This window comes from Schistocerca piceifrons, chromosome 2, assembly GCF_021461385.2.
Source record: "Schistocerca piceifrons isolate TAMUIC-IGC-003096 chromosome 2, iqSchPice1.1, whole genome shotgun sequence".
NCBI classification, from domain to species: domain Eukaryota; kingdom Metazoa; phylum Arthropoda; class Insecta; order Orthoptera; family Acrididae; genus Schistocerca; species Schistocerca piceifrons.
In genome coordinates, this window is record NC_060139.1 from 832,310,935 (window position 1) to 832,333,868 (window position 22,934).

Consider the following 22,934-nt stretch of genomic DNA (forward strand, 5'->3'; position numbering starts at 1 on the left):
GTTCCTCCCTAGATTCTGCCATTCTGTAAATATTTTATGTTTATATTCATAAATGTGTGAAAGGGAATGAAAAGGTAAAGAATAGACAAATAACTAACATACGACGCATACTTTCCTTATTTCAAAATTAAAAAGCATTTGGTGTATATTAGTGTACATTTTGATTCATTTGGGATGTTTATACCTTTATGTTCATGTATGTAATTGTGTCATGGGATGTGCATCTGATTCTGTGTGTGACAATACCTTGCTTCTTTAAGTAAGGGCGTCGTATACGAGAATATGAAATCGTATTTCTTCAGTGATACTCTACATTTGTTTGTGTTCCTTTGAGTGCAATAAGGGGAAGGGTGTGTTTGTCTATGTGTGCGTGCGTGTGTGTGTGCGCGCGCTGTGTGTGGGTTCAAATGGTTCTGAGCACTATGCGACTTAACTTCTGAGGTCATCAGTCGCTTAGAACTTAGAACTAATTAAACCTAACTAACCTAAGGACATCACACACATCCATCCCGAGGCAGGATTCGAACCTGCGACCATAGCGGTCGCTCGGCTCCAAACTGCAGCGCCCAGAACCGCACGGCCACTCCGGCCGGCCTGTGTGTGGGGGTGTGTGGGGGAGGGGAAGGTGGCCACGGCGGGGTAGGCGTCAGCGGAAGTAAAGAAAAATAAACATTGAGATGAGTATAAAAGGATGATTGCGGACAAAGCCTGTCACCTGCTCTTAACTTTCTTTTTAACACATTAATTTACATGCTTGCAGAGGTCAAGTGCCGCTATATGCGCTAACGTTGTTTTTACATACCAGATGATTTATCTATACTGTTAACCTAAATTTTTCCCAGCCGTTGAAGATAACGAAACAAGGAATTCGATAAGTTATGGAACGCGAAGAGTCGTGTAAGTTACCATCTCATCAAGCGTGTAAAATTTTATCCTCTGAGATACTGAGGCAGTTCAGTTTTTTAGTATCGAATAGTGTATTTTTAACGGCTTGAGACGTCCACGCATATTAAAAATAAAGTGACATAAAGAGTTTCCTCAAGGAGAGGCGGGAAAATGTGCTAAATATGATAAGACTACCAGAACCGCGAGGGTCCCGCTGCATTACACAATGTTTACTTGGAAAAGTAGCTGAAACCACGCAGTACATGACAGTCTTGTTCCTCACATTTAATATGTAAATCATTTTCCATCTCCTCCCCCCCCCCCCCCCACCCCCAATCGCCTACTATCTTTGGTTTTTACTGCAATCGAAAGCCTTGAAAAAAGAAGAGAAGGGTAATAAGATGCTTGTAATAGGTTGGAGAGCAACTCTATGTAACAGCTGCTCTCCATACTATAACAAGTATCATATTACTCTCCTCTTCGTTTTCAAAGTTCTCAATTAGAGCAAAAACCAAAGATAGTTGCTACAATATCTTGGTTATTGCCACTGACCACAAAGCACCTTTTTATCAACAGCCGAAAACGTCATTTCAGTAACAGTAACAGTAGATTCCACTTAACGCTCATGGAGAATTTATCAAAAATTTGAGAAGGTATACTTTAGTTAAAATCTACATTCATTTCTCATTATGCAGAAACAGCTTTGCTCATGCGTGTACGAGAGAGGGGGGGGGGGTGGGGTGGCGGAGGGGAGGGGGGTGGAGAGAGGGAGATTTATTTGTGTGTTTGTTTTTAGCACATAGCAACAGCTAAAATTAATCAGCTGACAGGTCACGGGGAAACAAGAGAAAGAAAATCATCAGTAAAGCATAATTCTCAGTGTTTTCGGCGCACATTAAATGATAGTTTATGTGGTGTCACCGCCAGACACCACACTTGCTAGGTGGTAGCTTAAATCGGCCGCGGTCCATTTAGTACATGTCGGACCCGCGTGTCGCCACTGTGTGATCGCAGACCGAGCGCCACCACAAGGCAGGTCTCGAGATACGGAATAGCACTCGCCCCAGTTGTACGACGACTTTGCTAGCGACTACACTGACGAAGCCTTCCTCTAATTTGCCGAGAGACAGTTAGAATAGCCTTCAGCTAAGTCCATGGCTACGACCTAGCAAGGCGCCATTAGCCTTACATAGTTTGAAAGTTATCATATGAAATGTCTCATCAAGAATGCTGTATTCATCAAAGAATAAAAGTTAAGTATTCGAGGAGCTGCATACTTTTCTTATTAGCTTTCACTACTTATCCTGTTCCAGAATTCACGCCCGTCTGCGTTAGATAGCGTGCCTATCGGCCCCCTCCTATATCTACAAGGTGTTGGCACATTTACCAACACATCAGTTTACATCCCGCGGTAGTGTTTAACTATTTGTCTAATTGATTACTAAAGTATTAGTTTAATTTAAATGTACCGGCCACAAAATGGCGGAATGGTATAAATAAAGAAAAACACCTGTTTGAAACAAAATAAATTTTGTGCGCTTAATATGTAATAAATACCTGGTGAACTCAGTTTTTGTTTTGCTCCTTAAGGATTATTTTCTGTTCTAGGAGTTCTATCGCTAGTATAAAATAAAGATGAATCAACAAATGACTATGGACTTTGTTACAGAATTATATTGCCACTACTCCGAAGCAACAGAGAACTCGAAAATATACCAGTTATTGTATGTAAGTGTGCTTTCAAGATGGTAAGGACGGGCACATTTCAAGATTTTTCTCCTCCTGAAACTAACATGGACGCTTAATGACATTTTGTTGATAATATACAATCACCTAAACTTTTACTAGAAACGAAATTAAAAACTTAAGTAACTATTGTCCAAAAATATTGAGGCTTTAAATGCGTACCATTTTCCGTTACTATAGTTTCTTGGCTCACAATGTCTTTTCGGGTGCATTTTTAAAATTATGTTGTAATGTATGTTACCTAGAGTGCAAAAGATATTCACCCACAAAGTTTTTCCTATAATCGTGGCGTTAGTTGAGGACGTCTTTGCGGAATATTTATAAGCAAGACAACCGTGCCTAAAGCTAACTTGACCACTAAACACAAAAACATGACTTTGTTTGTTTGTTTGTTTGTTTGGTCGCCTTAGATCAGTGGAATAACAAAGGCCCGTTTCAGCTCAGTATCTGCGTCTCAGCAATGAGGCTTTCCTGTCGGGCAATCATTTGCATTCCACACGTTACTCCACTCACGCCATCATTTCTGCACCCTGATGTCATTTCCTGAAAGTCGAAGCGCAACAAAGGAACGAAGTGCGCTCAGGCACATTTCCAGGATGCCGAAATCTTCGCACAGAAAGAGCTCTTGCAGAATGAAAGACGCATAGAGGAATGCTGATTCTTTCCCCATGTCGTTTTAGCTTACTCTTGCGTGTACATTACTCTGAGACTTGGGCTTATGCTTCCACACGATCATTCGGTAGGTACAAGTAAGTCAACCATCAGGTTCCAGTGACATCGATAGCGCCGTGATGCTAGGCTAGCGCACGCCGCCGGCATCTGTCTCGTTTATTGATCCCACCTGTCTGCTTCCAGTAACAACGCATGTGCCTCACCGACCTCCCCTGCTGGGTCATACCAAACTTGTCTTACGCTTCGCGCAATATACTCGTTATCATTCGTTCTGTCATCACTGCACGTCCTGTCAATAATGGATTCGCTACAGACATGATGGCGGAGGACAAGTTCTGGAACTGTATTTATACTCTCCTATTCATTATACAAAACACGGCAGAGGCTAATTACTCAACCACATATAAGGAACAAACTGAGGGTATCAAAGCGAAAGGAGGAACGCTGAACTCGGTTTTCCAATGTTCCTTTACAAATAAAAATCCAGGAATATTACCCCAATTTAATCCTCGCAGCACTGCAAAGATGAATGATACAGATATTCATGAAATGTAATCGCGGTTGCGAATACGAACAACCATCAGCTGTATAACGGAAGGACGACAATGAAAATCTGTGCCGGACCGGGGCTCGAACCCGGATTCCCGCTTTACGCGAACGGTTGCCTTAACTGCTTTGGTGTCCGTGCACGACTTACGGCCAGTCTTAAACTTCCGGGACGTGTCACAACCTATAGTCTTACTCATGTAATTCCCGTACAGGCGAGAACATTTCAATAGAAAGTTGCTGCTCGGTATCGGCAAGAACTGCGACAATCGTGTGAGTGGCGTTGACAACGGGCTGAAATCACTAAAACCGAACAAAACTTCATGACTCATGGAATCCCCTGTCAGATTAGATTCTATATTGACTTTGCGGATGAGTTGGAACCTCTTTTAGCCATAATCTACTGTAGATCGCTCGAACAAAAACTGTGCCCAATGACTGGAAGAAAGCACATCTCACACCCGTCTATAAGACAGGTAGCAGAAGTGATCCACAAAACTACCGTCGTATCCCATTGACGTACGTTTCTTGTATAATCTTCGAACACATTCTGAGCTCAAATACACTGAAGAGCCAAAGAAACTCGTACACCTGCCTAATATCATATAGGGTCCCCGCGTACACGCATAAGTGCGCAACACTGGCATGGATTCCACTAATGTCTGAAGTAGTGCCGGAGGAAATTGACACCATGAATCCCGCAGGGCTGTCCATAAATCCGTAAGAGTACGAGGGGGCGGTGATTTCTTCTGAACAGCACGTCGCAAGGCATCCCAGATATGATCAATAATGTTCGTGCCTGGGGAGTTTGGTGGGCAGAGGAGGTGTTTAAACTCAGAAGAGTGATCTTGGAGCCACTCTGTAGGAATTATGGACGTGTGAGGTGTCGCACTGTCCTGTTTGAACTGTTCAAGTTCGTCGGAATGCACACTGAAAATGAATGGCTGCAGGTGATCAGATATGATGCTTACATGCGTGTCACTTATCAAAGTCGTATCTAGAAGTATCAGGGGTCCAATATCACTCCAACTGCACACCACCCACACCATTACACTGCCCCTACCAGCTTGAACCCTGCTGACATAAGGGTCCATGGATTCATGATGTTGTCTCCATACCCGTACACGTCCATCCGCTCGTTACAATTTAAATCAACAGTCTCGGTACGAACCGCTTGTGCGTTGCGTCTTATTATATTGCTCATGTGTAAGACCATATCAAATCAGACTACAGGACATACTGAAAGTATACAAAGAAGCGAATCGTGAATGTTCACAGGTATGTGCGACTCAAAGGCGAACGTTATATAAATATTGCAAAACCTGAATTGGTAAACTGTTGAAGATAGAAGCCAACAATCGCGTAACCGAGTGAGGTGGCGCAGTGGTAACGACACTGGATTCGCATTCTGGAGGACGATGGTTCAAATCCGTGTCCGGACATCCTGATTTACTTTTTCCGTAATTTCCCTAAATCACTTCAGGCAAATGCCGGGATGGGTCCTTTGAAAGGACATAGCCGACTTCCTTCCCCATCCTTCCCTAGTCCGGTGGGACCGATGACCTCACTGTTTGGTCCTCTCCCCCAACCCCCTTCCACCCTCCCCCCAACCAACCAACTAAAATAGCGTGAAAACTCGCATACAAAATTTCAACAACCGGTATTAAGTGAAGAATCCAGAGATGAAATCCGCTACTTTTCGATGCCGTAGGGATAGGAACATAAGATTTAGACTAACTATAGCACGCACAGACGCATTTAAGTGGTCATTCTTTCCGTGCTCCACAAAGGATGGAACGGGAAGAAATCCTAACAGGCGATACCACACTAAGTACCCACTGTCATACACTTCGCAGTGGTTTGCAGAGTATCTTTGTAGATATAACAGAAGATTTTTTTTGTGTACATACGGAGCGTGGTAACTATAATTCCATAAGCCTCTCTGCCCGCTAAAGAAAGAACGATTAGGATTTAACAACCCTGACAAGTAGATCATTACCGACGGAGCACAAGCTCGTACTGGAGAAGGATGAGGGCAATCGGCCCTTAAACTACAGACAATACTTGGCAAATTTATGTGCTAGTTCGTTTAGCCCTTCCAACGAAAACGGTCGCTACCACAGACATTAGCTGAAATACACTACTGGTCATTAAAATTGCTACACCAAGAAGAAATGCAGATGATAAACGGGTATTCATTGCACAAATATATTATACTACAACTGACATGTGATTACATTTTCACGCAATTTGGATGCATAGATCCTGAGAAATCAGTACCCAGAACAACCACCTCTAGCCATAATAACGGCCTTGATTCGCCTGGGCATTGAGTCAAACAGAGCTTGGATGGCGTGTACAGGTACATCTGCCAATTCAGCTTCAACACGATACCACAGTTCATCAAGAGTAGTGACTGGCGCATTGTGACGAGCCAGTTACTCGGCCACCTTTGGCCAGACATTTTCAATTGGTGAGAGATCTGGAGAATGTGCTGGCCAGGGCAGCAATCGAACATTTTCTGTACCCAGAAAGGCCCATACAGGACCTGCAACTTGCGGTACTGCATTATCCTGCTGAAATGTAGGGTTTCGCAGGGATCGAATGAAGGGTAGAGCCACGGGTCGTAACACATCTGAAATGTAACGTCCACTGTTCAAAGTGCCGTCAATGCGAACAAGAGGTGACCGGGACGTGTAACCAATGGCACCCCATACCATCACGCCAGGTGATACGCCAGTATGGCGATGACGAATACACGCTTCCAATGTGCGTTCACCGCGATGTCGACAAACACGGATGCGACCATCATGATGCTGTAAACAGAACCTGGATTCATCAGAAAAATAACGTTTTGTCATTCGTGCACCCAGGTTCGTCGTTTAGTACACCATCGCAGGCGCTCCTGTCTGTGATGCAGCGTCAAGAGTAACCGCAGCCATGGTCGCCGAGATGATAGTCCACGCTGCTGCAAACATCGTCGAACTGTTCGTGCAGACGGTTGTTGTCTTGCAAAAGTCTTCATCTGTTGACTCAGGGATCGAGACGTGGCTGCACGATCCGTTACAGCCATGCGGATAAGATGCCTGTCATCTCGACTGCTAGTGATACGGGGCCGTTGGGATCCATCACGGCGTTCCGTATTACCCTCCTGAACCCATCGATTCCATATTCTGCTAACAGTCATTGGATCTCGACCAACGTGAGCAGCAATGTCGCGATACGATAAACCGCAATCGCTATAGGCTACAATCCGACCTTTATCAAAGTCGGAAACGTGATGGTACGCATTTCTCCTCCTTACACGAGGCATCACAACAACGTTTCACCAGGCAACGCCGTTCAACTGCTGGTTGTATATGAGAAATCGGTTAGAAACTTTCGTCATGTCAGCACGTTGTAGGTGACGCCACCGGCGCCAACCTTGTGTGAATGCTCTGAAAAGCTAATCATTTGCATATCACAGCATCTTCTTCCTGTCGGTTAAATTTCGCGTCTGTAGCACGTCATTTTCGTGGTGTAGCAATTTTAATGGCCAGCAGTGTAAATATTAACAGTGACACGAACACACTGACTGCTTCATGAGCTACACACTTTGCATATATCATGTTTTAATCAACATCTCTGCGCAGCTGAGGCAGGTTCTGTTAGAGGTCTCGCTCATGACGCCAGTACTCCACCGCCAAGCGAGTTACACAGAGGTGATAGACGTCATGGGATGGCGATATGCACATATACAGATGGTTGTAGTATCGCGTACACAAGTACAAGGGCAGTGCATTGGCGGAGCAGTCATTTGTATTCAGAGTGATTCATGAGAAAAGTTATCCGAAGTGATTATGACCACACGACGGGAATTGCCAGACTCTGAACGCGAAAGTAGGGATATCCCAATTTCCGAAGTCGTTAGGGAATTCAATATTCCACGACCTACAGTGTCAAGAGTGAGCCCAGATCACCAGATATCAGGCATGACGTCTCACCACGCGCAATGTAGGGCCTGCACTTAATGACTGAGAGCAGTGGCGTTTGCGTAGAGTTATCAGCGTTAACAGATAAGCGACACTAGGCGAAACAACCGCATAAACCAATGTGGTATGTACGAGGAACGTATCCACCATGACAGTGCGGTGAAATATGGCGTTAATTGGGTATGGCAGCAGATGATCGACGTGAGTGCGTTCGCTAACAGCACGACTTCGCCTGCAGCGCATTTCCTGGGCTCGTGACCATATCGGTTGGACCCTAGATGGCTGGAAAACGTTGGCCTGGTCAGATGACTGCCGATTTCAGTTGGTAAGAGCTGATTGTAGGGTTCGAGTGTGATGCAGACTTTACGAAGCCATGAACCCAACTTGTCGAAAAGGCATTTTGCTAGCTGGTGGCGGCTTCATAATGGTGTAGGTTGTACTTACGTGGAATGGACCGGGTCGTCTGGTCTGCGCTACGGATAACTGGGGAGGGGAGCTTGAGAGCGCTACCTAGAGACCTTGCCCTTTCTGTATGATACTAGAGATGGGGCTGGAGGGCTCACACGCTGATGTGTGGGTCCCTGCATTCTATATGTTTTATTTTAAATGAATTCCTTTAACTTCTTTGTGATTTTTAAGGTATGTTAAAGATTGATGACAATTGATTACCTGTTTATTTTAAACATTATCACTCGACTTTACAGCGATTGCAGCAATTGTTCCAGTTTACAGATATTACAATTTTACAACTTACAGCTCAGGTATATTATATACTAATCTGCGGGCGAGACGGAATTGCGTTGGCCAAATGTATACCACCAAAGTCTCGTAATATTTTACATAGGACATCCACTACGTGAGGAGGATAACGGGCAAACTGGCGACCAGATACATTAGCACAGGGGATCAAATTTCCGAAATTAAACGAGAACATTCATTTCCTTACACAATCCGAAGCTGGAAATAAAAGAATTAGTACAAGTGTTCAAATACCTCTCTTCCATGCTTGAACATTGAGACAAACGCACTGAGGCCACGTCTGCTCACTTACCCGTCTTCTGTAACAGTCCACCAATATGGCGGGCACCCGGAGGTCTTCCTGGTCCCCGGTGGAGGGGATGGTCGAACCATTTGGCCGTGACCAGCCTCTCCACCCCAGATCTTGTGACACTGAAACGTCTTTGACTTTTACCTGCCTGTGATGTCTCTCTGATCCCCTACCCAGGAGTGAGGTTGGCACTACTATACTACAGAACTACTTCCCAACTAAGATTTGACCACGCTTTACGGAAAGGTGTGTGGAGGATTAGGAAAGTTCACGTGCAGATTCACGTACAAGAAATGCATAATACACGTCACATATAAATACGTATTATGAAGCCTGACACATTTCTTTCCATCCGTCCACATGGGTTCTATTGCACCCGCGGCCGGCAGCGTCGTGCAATAAAATTGGCAGCAGAGCCGCCTCTGTTTGTATCTTGTAACCGGAAAAGGGAAATGTACCTGACAGCAAGAAAGAGTAGTGACCCAGAAACTATCAAAAATTATAAAAACTACTGTGTTATATTAAGAAAAGTTATTAAAAAATCCAGGAGTATGTGTATCATGTCTGAAATCAGTAACTCTGATAATAAAATTAAAACAATTTGGAATATTATTAAAAGAGAAACAGGTCAACCAAGAGCAGAGGAAGACAGAATTACCATCAAATTGAATGAAAACTTTACGAACAAAAAGTCAGAAGTTGAAAATTTTTTTTAATAATCATTTTCTAAATGTTGTGCATATAGTAGGATCCAGGTGTTCATTAGAAAATGCTAGGCTGTTAATGGAAGAGGCCATACCTATGCAATTTGATACAATTGAAATCTCACCCACTTCTCTCTCTGAAATTAGGAAAATAATAAACTTGCTTAAAAGCAAAAACTCACATGGAATTGATGGCATTTCCAGCAAAATACTAAAAGCTTGTTCTCAACAGATAAGTAAGATTCTCAGCCACCTGTGTAATAGCTCTCTGGAACAGGGCATTTTCCCTGATAGACTGAAATATACCTTTGCATAAAAAGGGGGATAGATCTGATGTCAACAATTACCGTCCAATCTCCCTTCTAACAGCTTTATCCAAAATTTTTGAGAAAGTAATGTATTCAAGAGTAGCTTCACATATCTGTAAAAATGAAGTACTAACAAAATGTCAGTTTGGTTTCCAGAAAGGTTTTTCAACAGAAAATGCCATATATGCTTTCACCAGTCAAATTTTGAATGATCTGAATAACCGAACACCACCCATTGGGATTTTTTGTGATCTCTCAAAGGCTTTTGATTGTGTAAATCATGAAATTCTGCTAGACAAGCTCAAGTATTGTGGCATGAGTGGGACAGTGCACAAATGGTTTAATTCGTACCTAACTGGAAGAGTGCAGAAAGTTGAAATAAGTAGTTCTCGTAACATGCAAAGATCAGCACATTCCTCAAGCTGGGGAACTATCAAGAATGGGGTTCCACAAGGGTCAGTCTTGGGTCCTTTGTTGTTCTTATTATATATTAATGACTTGCCATTCTATATTCATGAAGAGGCAAAGTTAGTTCTCTTCGCTGATGATACAAGTATAGTAATCACACCTGAGAAACAAGAATTAACTGATGAAATTGTCAATACTGTCTTTCAGAAAATTACAAAGTGGTTCCTTGTAAGCGGACTCTCACTGAATTTTGATAAGACACAGTACATACAGTTCCGTACAGTGAATGGTATGACGCCATTAATAAATATAGACCTTAATCAGAAGCATATAGCTAAGGTAGAATATTCCAAATTTTTAGATATGTCCATTGATGAGAGATTAAATTGGAAGAAACACATTGATGATCTGCTGAAACGTTTGAGTTCAGCTACTTATGCAATAAGGGTCATTGCAAATTTTGGTGATAAACATCTTAGTAAATTAGCTTACTATGCCTATTTTCACTCATTGCTTTCATATGGCATCATATTTTGGGGTAATTCATCACTGAGGAATAAAGTATTTATTGCACAAAAGCGTGTAATCAGAATAATAGCTGGAGTCCACCCAAGATCATCCTGCAGACATTTATTTAAGGATCTAGGGATATTCACAGTAGCTTCTCAGTATATATACTCTCTTATGAAATTTGTTATTAACAACCAAACCCAATTCAAAAGTAATAGCAGTGTGCATAACTACAATACTAGGAGAAAGGACGATCTTCACTATTCAAGATTAAACCTAACTTTGGCACAGAAAGGGGTGAATTATACTGGCACTAAAGTCTTTGGTCACTTACCAAATAGTATCAAAAGTCTGACAGATAACCAACAAGTATTTAAGAAGAAATTAAAAGAATTTCTGAATGACAACTCCTTCTACTCCATAGAGGAATTTTTAGATATAAATTAAGAAAAAAAAGAAAAAAAAACAAAAATATTAAAAAAATTTAAAAAAATAAAAAATAAAGAAAACAAAAAAACACAAAAAAATAAAGTTGTTATATTAACTTAAGTATGTTGTTAAATTAACCTAATTATGTCATGTATTGGAAAATTCGACTCGTTCCACATCATTACGATATATCGTATTCATGATCCATGGAACTAGTATTAATCTAATCTAATCTAATCTATTTCTCGGTGCGAGCGAGCAGCGAAACCTGCTGCTTGTAGAGCGGAAACTACTGTACCGTTTCAATGTCACCTGACCACAGTTGTCTGCGATTGGTCTGATGACATTCTGGGCAATTTCAGTGAATGATGTTGCCGCCCACATCAACCAACATGAATCCCATCAAACATTTGTGAGACATAATTGAAATGTCATTTCATGCAGAAAATACTGCACTGACAACCCTTTTGTAATTATGGACAGCTATAGAGGTAGCATGGCTCAATATTTTTGCATGGAAACTTCCAACGACTTGTTGAGTCCGTGCCACGTCGAGTTGCTGCACTATGCCGCGCAAAACAAGGTCCGACACGATTTTAGCAGGTACCCCACGACTTTTCCCACCTCAGTGTACATCTCAATGACGACATGACTCCTTGCTCGATTAATACAGACTGTATCGTTACTTCGGGTTGAACGATAATGTAGTTGTTGTGGTATCCCGGTCCGATGAATGATTTGATGCAGCTCACCACGCTAGTCTATCCTGTGTACTCTTGTATTGCGTCCATATGAATTTTGATATATCCACGTTTTACTGTAATTGGGTAGCGATACTGTATATCATGCAACTGTGATGTCTTGCAGAGATATCATTTTCGTTTCTCTACCAGTGTACAACAGCTTCCAGCAAAACCGACCTTCCTCGATTAGCCGTAAATCCTCTGTAACTGTGTCTGATGCCCCGCAGGCTGAAGGCCGTTGGCTGGTGCTGATGGGCTTCTCGGCGTCCAACACAGTGCGCGCCTACTGCCAGAAGGTGACCGCCAAGGCGGGGTCGCGCCCGGGGCTGCTGCGTCTCTACTGGGAGCTCAGCAAGACAGAGGGTGAGTAAGCCCTCCTGCCGCAGCACCTCACACGACACGAGCACGTCGCTTCTATTTTAGATCCAACGTGCAGCTCAAGGTTCTCACTTACATTTACTCCTAGCAATATCAACGTATTTTCTGTAACGCGCTTTACGAAAGGGATGTGGATGGTGGAAGCGGGGATGGTGGGGGGGGGGGGCGTACCTTATGCCTACCATAAAAAAATCGTTAATTGTGTTAACTTATATAAAAACTATACTTTTTAAAGAGACACTCATTTGTAAGTAGCGTCCAGAACCCGAAAATCTTTTAGCTCACTCGTTTCAATATCGGCGCACTTTCAGTAACTTTTGCTACCGACGAGGGGGAGGGGGAGGAAGGTACTTTGTGCCTACCGCAAATTTTTTTAAAATGGAAAATTCGTTACTTGTGGTTTTTTACTCACAAGATATTTCATAAAGAGATTCTGACGTGTAGCGCCACATTTCGAAAGCTTCTATTCTCTTCTTGTCTAAACTATTTATCGCCCATGTTTCACTTCCATACATGGCTACACTCCATACAAACGGCTTCCTGACACTTAAATCAATACACGATGTTAACAAATTTCTCTTCTTCAGAAACTCTTTCCTTGCCATTGCTAGTCTACATTTTATATCCTCTCTACTTAGACCGTTATCATTTATTTTGCTCCCCAAATAGCAAAACTCCTTTACTACTTTAAGTGTCTCATTTTCTAATCTAATTCCCTCAGCCTCACCCGACTTAATTCTACTACATTCCATTATCCTCGTTTTGCTTTTGTTGATGTTCATCTTATACCCTCCTTTCAAGACACTGTCCATCCCGTTCAACTGCTCTTGCAAGTCCTTTGCTGTCTCTGACAGAATTACAATGTCATCGGCGAACCTCAAAGTATTTATTTCTTCTCCCTGGATTTTAATACCTACTCCGAACTTTTCTTTTGTTTCCTTTACTGCTTGCTCAATATACAGATTGAATAACATCGGTGAGAGGCTACAACCCTGTCTCACTCCCTTCCCAACCACTGCTTCCCTTTCATGTACCTCGACTCTTATAACTGCCATCTGGTTTCTGCACATATTGTAAATAGCCTTTCGCTCCCTGTATTTTACCCCTGCCACCTTCAGAAATTGAAAGAGAGTATTCCAGTTAACATTGTCAAAAGCTTTCTCTAAGTCTACAAATGCTAGAAACGTAGGTTTGCCTTTCCTTAATCTTTCTTTTAAGATAAGTCGTAGGGTCAGTATTGCCTCAAGTGTTCCAACATTTCTACGGAATCCAAACTGATATTTTCAAAGGACGGGCAGAAAGTACCCCCCCTCCACCCCCACCCCCCCCAGCTTTAGTATTGCGAGGGTTAAACTGCAAATACGTGTAACTTGTTTCGGCAGAATGTTACCAACATCATTTGCCTCTTCTTGACTTCCATTAGTGCTCTGTATCAAAACGTACACATTGTGTTGCGTCAGCAGTTTAGATCAATTCAAAATAGAATAAGGTAAAGGAAACACATTTTAAGCAATACAGAACACTGAGAAAATGCTACAGGTCTGTTGAGAGTACCTATACTGAGCTTGCCTGTCCTCTTCTGGAGTACTGCAGTGCAATGTAGGATCCGCGTCACACGGAATCAACGGAAGATATCGAAAAGGTTCAAAAAAGGACTGCTCGTCTTGCACTGCTACTAAATAGGGGAGATATGATACCTGAATTGCGGCGGCAATCATTAAAACAGAAGCGTTTTTCGACACGGCAGGATCTTCTCATGAAATTAGTCACCAATTTTATCTTCAGAGCGTGAAAATATTTTGTCGGCGCCCACCTACATGGGGAGGAATGATCATCAAAATAAAATAAGAGAACTCAGAGCTCGCTCAGGAAGATTTAGGTGTTCGTTTTTCCTGCGAGCTATCGGAGAATAGGATAGAGACATAGCTTGAAGGTGGTTCTTTGAACTCCCTGCCAGACCCTTAACTGTGAATTGCAGTGTAACAATGTAGATGTAAATGATTTTTTAGTCATCATTTTTCCAACTTTTTTTACGCAAGAGGGACCATCTGTTAAAAAGTATACCATTATTATGTTCAGGCCTTCCCTTTCTACCTCTGGTAAAATATAACGCTATGTACCAGCTCCTTTCTGTAGCGATACTCAGCCTCTAGGCCAGCGTTTCTCAACTGCCGTGTTGCGACACACTGGTGTGTCGCGAATACGTGTCAGGTGTACCGCGAGAATTTTAATGTCTTCTAACTTTCCCCAGATAAAATATCTATAACTTAAAAAAAATCACTAAATCATTTATTGGAGTAGCCCAATTTGCAAAAAGCTGCTCATCATTGTGCGTAATTATACGCATCATAAGTAAAAAAAAATTGTTGTGTATATTTTGTGTGTATGTTTTTTTGCATATAGGAAAAATCACATTTAAGGGTGTCGCAAATTTTGAAACGTACTTTGGTGTGCCCCAAAGGCCAGAGGCGTCCGCATGTTGGGGAGGGGGGAAGTGTGCGGCTGGTTCCGGCGGCGGTTCGAGTCCTCCCTCGGGCATGGGTGTTTGTGTTTGTCCTTAGGATAATTTAGGTTAACTAGTGTGTAAGCTTAGGGACTGATGACCTTAGCAGTTAAATCCCATAATATTTCACACACAAAATAGAGACACACAAAGAGAGGGGGGGAGGGGGGGTTGGAGAAGGGCGGGCTGGACTCTGTGTTAGACTTATATTAATTTCAAAATTCTCACGTATTCTGTAAGTGATTGTCTCTGATTCTACTCAACCGCACGCTAGGGGTAACACAGTGGTTTTAGTAAATACTTAATTGTTTGGTTATCAGGTTGTTCACGGGAAATTATTTCGTTTTCTTGTCGTGCAAGGACGTAGCCAAAGGCGGGTCCAGGAGGTTCGACCCCCCTCCCCCCCCCCCCTCCTCCCCCCCCCCCCCCCCCCCCCCGTTTATCACGTGGAAGAAATTAACAAGACCAACTTTCTGCGTAGTGAAATTGAAAGACATTTTGATTTTCAGTCATAAGACGAAAAAGGATATGCACTATCGGTAGCAAAGCCAACGATAAATTAAAACTATCTATACATCCATAGCACTATCAGCTATTGCCCATCCCTATCTTAGCCAACACCAGGCCTTGCTTGACCTTCAGTTCAGTTCTTTACTTGTAGTTGAATTTAATGTGCTACCTTTTACTGTTTTTGTGCTGTGTGTTGTTGTGGTAGTATCTAATTATGGAGAAGTTTGTGACAGCAGTGAGAAACCGATTTGGATTCGTTCGCTAACGTTATGATAAGTTAAAACTAAGTACGCTCTATTATAATAGCCTATTTACTCATCTATTGCAGTTTAATGTTAGCATTGAAGTCGTTATTTGGAGGCTGGTAGAATTGTGAGGTTATAGTATTTCAGTATTTCACAAGACAGCGGAGCGGTAAATATTACAAATTACATTAAATTAAAATAAGCGCGTAAAAATACACGTCGGTTTATTTGTGTCGCCCAAAATTCGCATCAGGAAAAATATCGCCCAAACGTCGATCGCTGCATTTCTTTAAAAAGATTGCTGACTATTCTATTATTAGTAGCCCAAACGGCAAAATAGGGTCCAATCTGTTAACCCCGCCGGTACTCAGTTATGAAAACCGTTTCCGTTTCGAAACAATGGGGTATGGTTTGTGAAGAGCGGAAGGGATAATTGATGATAGCACATTATATAGTTAGTTTGTTTCTATAAGACTTTTTCATCGCGTTGGTTGAATTCGACCGAGCCGACTACACCCTACATCCCTCTGTCCCTCTTTCGTCCAAAATCTATTTACGCTCTTGTAATAGTATAATACTAATTGAAGCCACCAATTTCATGCACAATTAAATCTTGAAATATGCATGCATTCATTCACTATCAAATGACTAAACATTTAGAATTAAAGGAAAAACATGCGGTATCAGAATTCATTCTGTTGTTGGGAGGTATTTTATGTAAAAGAATGTACAATAACCGGTTTTTACAAATTCACTGACTCGGGGTAGCTCTGCGTGGCGAGCCGCTGGGCTTGCAATCCATGGATTCGGGATGCTAGGTTATTTGATTCCATCCGCCGGCAATCTTGAAAATTGTTTCTCATTTTCAGTTTAAGCACATGCTGGAGGTTGGCTGGTCACAGGCAGTTCCTTTCAAAAACTTTTCTTTCTTGATGACAGATTCCAGTTCCCTTACAGATGCAGCCCCTCTACTTAAAAATGAAAGAAACTGTATCGAAGGCGAGCCAACCATCTCTTCGGAGACTCCCGGCATTAAAAGCCGTATGATAAATAAATAAATAAAAATAAAAAAATTTCTGTTAGGCTCATGCATTTGTCTGTCGGGACATTCTTTAATGCAGAAAATGATCTTTCTTACGTTGCAAGAAGTGAGAGATGTATGCTTAAGTGAGGTTGGATAATTTCAGATAGTTTGTATTTTCGCTACCAAAAATTGCTGTAGCTTCTCTGTTGAACAAGTATCTCTTTAGTCCAACAAACCTTTCGGTAATAATCACGGTGTCCCAATAGATTAGGATCCGTCCATTCCTGATCACTTCCTCAGCTCAAATCAAGACTGAAAGAAGAAGAGTGTACAATGACTTTGGTGGGTGAAAGGAGACTGGAGTATGACTGCTTCTCGGTGGTTTGCCAAAGTAACGAGATTATATCTCCGCTTGGTGATAACGTTGAGATCACATTTAAAATAAAATGGTTTATCGTTCATTATAAAGATGTTCAGGATAAATTAAAAATATACATTTTTAAAGTCCTCTTTAACAAATCGGAACCCCCTCCCCCCTTTTTGAAAAAGTCTTGGCTACGTCCTCGTGTCGTGGTGAGGTTTCAGCGTTCTTTTGCAATCTTAGAGGATGTAAATCTTTAAAGAACTTTGCCGAAATAGAGTTCCGGACCGTGTCTACGACACTTCCTTGCATAATCCTTAATAAGGCATAGTTAGGGACAGTTCCAGCACCCAGCACAGAATAAACATGGCTGTGTTATATCTGCCGACAATTGTCCCCAGTTTCTAAAGAACTTCCCCCAAACTTGTGAACATCTTAATCTTAATAATATGTTTGCATTTGACCCGTCAAGGTTTGCTGGGACTTCATTTAGTTTTTAACGGTAGAGTGATTGTAGTATGTATGTATTGTAGTATGAAAAACACAATCATGTTATGCTGTAAGGGTATTCAGGATTCACCTATAATTCATCTACGGGTCCAAACAGACAAAAAAATACAAAGTTCTGCACTCGAGAATGGGAAAAATGGTTAAATATCAAGATCGGAAAGGCGTTTGGACCTTCTTAACTACAAGGTTCCTAAACAATACATGGAATGTGACACTGCGTGACATCCAGCCATAGAGTTATGAGTTCTGTAGTCTCGTTGCCGTGTCTATACAATAACGTACCAAACCAGGGAGACAAAGACAATTTTGGTTGAGTCCTAGGCTGTTACGAGTTGATTCTGCCAACTAGTTTGGTGTTTTTCGAAGGTTTCCTACATCCACACTCATATTAATATTATAAAAAGACATACACGGGGGGTCCAAAAAAATGTATCCACCGTTTAAAAGTCCATAACTGGCAAACTAATTGACGGAGTTGTCTCATCTTTGGTAGTGTAATAGTTTGTAGTTCCGGCAATCGCCACACAAGCGTTGTATTGCGTTGTTTTGATTTGTCAGATGACAGTCGCCCAATAGTCAGCGTTTTGTTCTTAGTTGCACCTAGTTACTCGAGTAAACATGGCTGGCGCAAGGCTTACATTCGATGAAAGGAAGTCAGTTTTGAAGTGGTATTTTAAGTACGAAAACATTAATGAGGTTCAACGGCAATGGCGAAATGAGTATCAAACAAAGTCACCGACAGGTTTAACGATTCGTCGCATTCGAGACAAATTTGAAGCCGAAGGCTTAAAGATCTGGACGCTGTCCAGCGATCTGGACGACCTGTAACAATAACAAGTCCAGCTAACTCCCGTCGTGTGTTACAACAATTCACTCGCTCACCACAGAAGTCTGTGAGATAGTGTGTGTGCCCGTGAAACTGGAGTGAGTCGCTCAAATGTTCGGCGAATTTTGAAGATAGCAAAGTGGAAGTGCTACATACCACGATTGCTACACGCAGTGAACGAGGACGCCCCAGATCGCAGAATGGAGTACTGCGAGTGGTTTACTAACATGGTGCGCAACGATGAAGAGTTTGCAGAGATGATTGTGTGGTCTGATGAGGCACAGTTCAAACTTAATGGTACAGTAAATCGCCACAATTGCATCTACTTGTCCGCCGAAAATCCGAACGTCCGTGTAGACAAAGCCGTGAATTTGCCAGGAGTAAATGTGCGGTGTGGGTTGTGATATCGGGGCTTGATTGGGTCATTCTTCTTTTACGGCACAGTTACCGGTGAGGTGTACCTTCAGAAGCTTCAGACATCCATTTTATCTGCCATCCGAGACTTGTATGGAGACAGAAGAGTTTACTTTCAACAAGGTGGCGCCCCAGCCCACTACCAAAATCGTGTTAGGGCGTATCTCGACGAAAATCTACCAGGAAGATGGATAGGCCTTAGAGGTGCTGTGGAGTATCCACCATGTTCCCCAGACCAAACTCCTCTGGACTTTTACCTGTGGGGAACACTAAAGGATGTCGTTTATCGACAAACGGCACATTCATGTGCAAATATCCAACTGAACACGTTGCAGTCGGTAGTTCGTGCTGCAGTTCAGCGGCATCGTTTGTGTGTGGATGTTAATGGTGACCATTTCGAACACCTACAGTGATATCTTTAAGTTGGACTTTAACCTACACTTTCACTAAAAATGAGACCACTCCCTCTGTTAGTTTGCAAGTTATGGTCTTTTAAACAGTGGGTACATTTTTTGGACACCTCTGTATTTTGGATATACCAGTGTAATATGCCTACCGTTAAGGTATAGCAGCGATCGACCTCCAAAATATGTTGACTGGGTAATTATGAAATGATCAAGATACAATCGCCTCGTGTAATTCCTCTCAAATTTATTTCTTTGGCCACGACACGTTCTCAAGCTCAACTAACCAGTTGCATCAAAAATGGAACTTTTGGAATCTTGCCCCCACTTGGATAAATGTCTGCGGACTCCCATGCGCAGAGTCCAGAAAGAATCACGAACAAGGCCTTTATATTTTTCTCTAGGGTATTCAGTCCCAGAATTAAATTACAAACAGCTTCAGACTCCCTGCTCCGAACAAGGTTTTTGAGAGCTTTCCTTGGTTTTCAGGCAAATTCCGAAATTGGTAATCCCCTCATAAGCACAACCAATTGCGAACGCCTCCGTCGCACCACCATTTCGTAGTAATCCGGCTGAAAACAATAGCTGTCTATAGTTTTTGTTGGTTTTTTTAGTACTCTAAAGTGTTTATACACTTTCGAAACATCTTAACTAACCATTTTCCTTTATTCATGATACCACTGTAAATTCAAAAACAATTTTGGGATATTTTTTCCAGTAGAAATTATAACGTATTTTGGAATTTGTTTACTGTAGCATTCTCTGGAGGGACGTCAAAAGGAAAAGTGAATGATCTGCGTCGATTTGCAGCCACTAAAATGAGACAACAAGATCTGCACCGAAAACCAGTTCGAATATTTCTGTGAAGAATGAACACGCCACATTTTCCACGGAAAACAAGGCTTAAAAACTATACGAAAAATTACAACGTCACGGAAGAATAAAAGGAAACGTCCGCTGAGGCTGATTCAGTACGGTACCGAAAGTTGTTTGGATATTAAAAAACTAGCTAGAAATTCTGTGCCTTGAAGGAAAGCAGACTACCACTATTTATGAATGTAATATTCTACAAGTGCGGGAAATATTTTTGTGTATGACGAACAGCTTACATAAATCAACGACACGTTCTCCTCCATTACCCGTGCCTCCCTCCAATCGTTTCATTAGTTTCTAGACTCTACGTGTGAAGAAACCTACTTGTTTGTAATGGAGGAAGTCATTAAGCTCAGAATGAAAAACGTCATTACCGTGGATTGTTAGATGACGAACGGAAATGTGAAAGTCTGATGTAGCAAGATGGGAAGAATGTGGAGGACGTAGAATCGCTTTCTAACAAAATTCTTGGGTAGCTGCGTTCGTAATGTTTGAGGTGTAGGCCTACAGGATTGTTTTCTGTTGCTGCTGCAGCAGCAGCACTTAAAACAGCTTCCTGGGCGTTTTCCTTCAACTGCAGCTACAGGCGCTTAATCTGTTGACAATAAATGACTTCACACTACACGAAAATTTTAAACCACCAACCAGGTGCCATCTTTTGAAACGTTTTTATGAGATCTTGCTTTTTCTTCGGTATTCAGGAACGTCATTCCATTTTGTAAGATAGCACAGCACCTCTTTTCTTGGCTACGAGTGGGCAATATCGTTTAACCACTTATGAAAGAGACGCTAGCACAAATACGCATATAGTGGTTGTGGACTTCCGATTTTTCACTAAGAGTGCTCGCTACCCATACTTTTTCTTTATTTTCACTCGTCAGCCTGAAAATTTGCAAACTAAGCACCTTATTAACTGCAGTAGGACTCTACATCTGCGTATACACTCCTGGAAATGGAAAAAAGAACACATTGACATCGGTGTGTCAGACCCACCATACTTGCTCCGGACACTGCGAGAGGGCTGTACAAGCAATGATCACACGCACGGCACAGCGGACACACCAGGAACCGCGGTGTTGGCCGTCGAATGGCGCTAGCTGCGCAGCATTTGTGCACCGCCGCCGTCAGTGTCAGCCAGTTTGCCGTGGCATACGGAGCTCCATCGCAGTCTTTAACACTGGTAGCATGCCGCGACAGCGTGGACGTGAACCGTATGTGCAGTTGACGGACTTTGAGCGAGGGCGTATAGTGGGCATGCGGGAGGCCGGGTGGACGTACCGCCGAATTGCTCAACACGTGGGGCGTGAGGTCTCCACAGTACATCGATGTTGTCGCCAGTGGTCGGCGGAAGGTGCACGTGCCCGTCGACCTGGGACCGGACCGCAGCGACGCACGGATGCACGCCAAGACCGTAGGATCATACGCAGTGCCGTAGGGGACCGCACCGCCACTTCCCAGCAAATTAGGGACACTGTTGCTCCTGGGGTATCGGCGAGGACCATTCGCAACCGTCTCCATGAAGCTGGGCTACGGTCCCGCACACCGTTAGGCCGTCTTCCGCTCACGCCCCAACATCGTGCAGCCCGCCTCCAGTGGTGTCGCGACAGGCGTGAATGGAGGGACGAATGGACACGTGTCGTCTTCAGCGATGAGAGTCGCTTCTGCCTTGGTGCCAATGATGGTCGTAGGCGTGTTTGGCGCCGTGCAGGTGAGCGCCACAATCAGGACTGCATACGACCGAGGCACACAGGGCCAACACCCGGCATCATGGTGTGGGGAGCGATCTCCTACACTGGCCGTACACCACTGGTGATCGTCGAGGGGGCACTGAATAGTGCACGGTACATCCAAACCGTCATCGAACCCATCGTTCTACCATTCCTAGACCGGCAAGGGAACTTGGTGTTCCAACAGGACAATGCACGTCCGCATGCATCCCGTGCCACCCAACGTGCTCTAGAAGGTGTAAGTCAACTACCCTGGCCAGCAAGATCTCCGGATCTGTCCCCCATTGAGCATGTTTGGGACTGGATGAAGCGTCGTCTCACGCGGTCTGCACGTCCAGCACGAACGCTGGTCCAACTGAGGCGCCAGGTGGAAATGGCATGGCAAGCCGTTCCACAGGACTACATCCAGCATCTCTACGATCGTCTCCATGGGAGAATAGCAGCCTGCATTGCTGCGAAAGGTGGATATACACTGTACTAGTGCCGACTTTGTGCATGCTCTGTTGCCTGTGTCTAAGTGGCTGTGGTTCTGTCAGTGTGATCATGTGATGTATCTGACCCCAGGAATGTGTCAATAAAGTTTCCCCTTCCTGGGACAATGAATTCACGGTGTTCTTATTTCAATTTCCAGGAGTGTAGATGCGTCTATACACTGTGAGGCACAATCGTAGCAGAAGATAGCTTTGCCCCAATTTTAGCTACTCCCCTTCATTGTTCCATTCCCACAGGGAAGGGAGGGAGCAGAAAACCTGATTGTATATACGAAATTAAATGAGCGTATGGCAGCATTGGCCGGGAGGTTCCATCCGGGGAAGTTCGGCCGCCAAGTGCAAGTCTTATTTCAGTCACCGACACATTGGGCGACTTGGGCGTTGATGATGAGGATGAAATGTTGATGAGGACAACACCCAGTCCCCGAGCGGAGAAAATCTCCAGCCCGGAAGGGAATCGAACCCGGGCCTGCTTGCATGGGAGGCGAGCACGTTACCACTCAGCTAAGCGGGTGGACATTGTATGCACACTATGTGATAAAAGGTATCCGGACATCTGGCTGAAAATGATTTACAAGTTCGTGGCGCCCTCCATCGGTAATGGTGGAATTCAATATGGTGCAATGGATCCTGATGCAGTTTGGAATTCCTGTGTGATGGTCCGAATAGATATCTGCCTATTACACATTAATTGCCGA

At 43.2% G+C, this 22,934-nt stretch overlaps 1 protein-coding gene across 1 annotated transcript in view; it reads left to right on the top strand.

Moving 5' to 3' along the window:
* LOC124777873 overlaps window positions 1–22,934 on the top strand; it is a 34,431-nt gene that overhangs the window by 1,467 nt on the left and 10,030 nt on the right. The window contains exon 2 of the mRNA XM_047253412.1: window positions 12,198–12,333. Within this exon, the coding sequence (XP_047109368.1) occupies window positions 12,198–12,333 (136 nt within the window). The remainder of the gene's footprint in view (window positions 1–12,197; window positions 12,334–22,934) is intronic.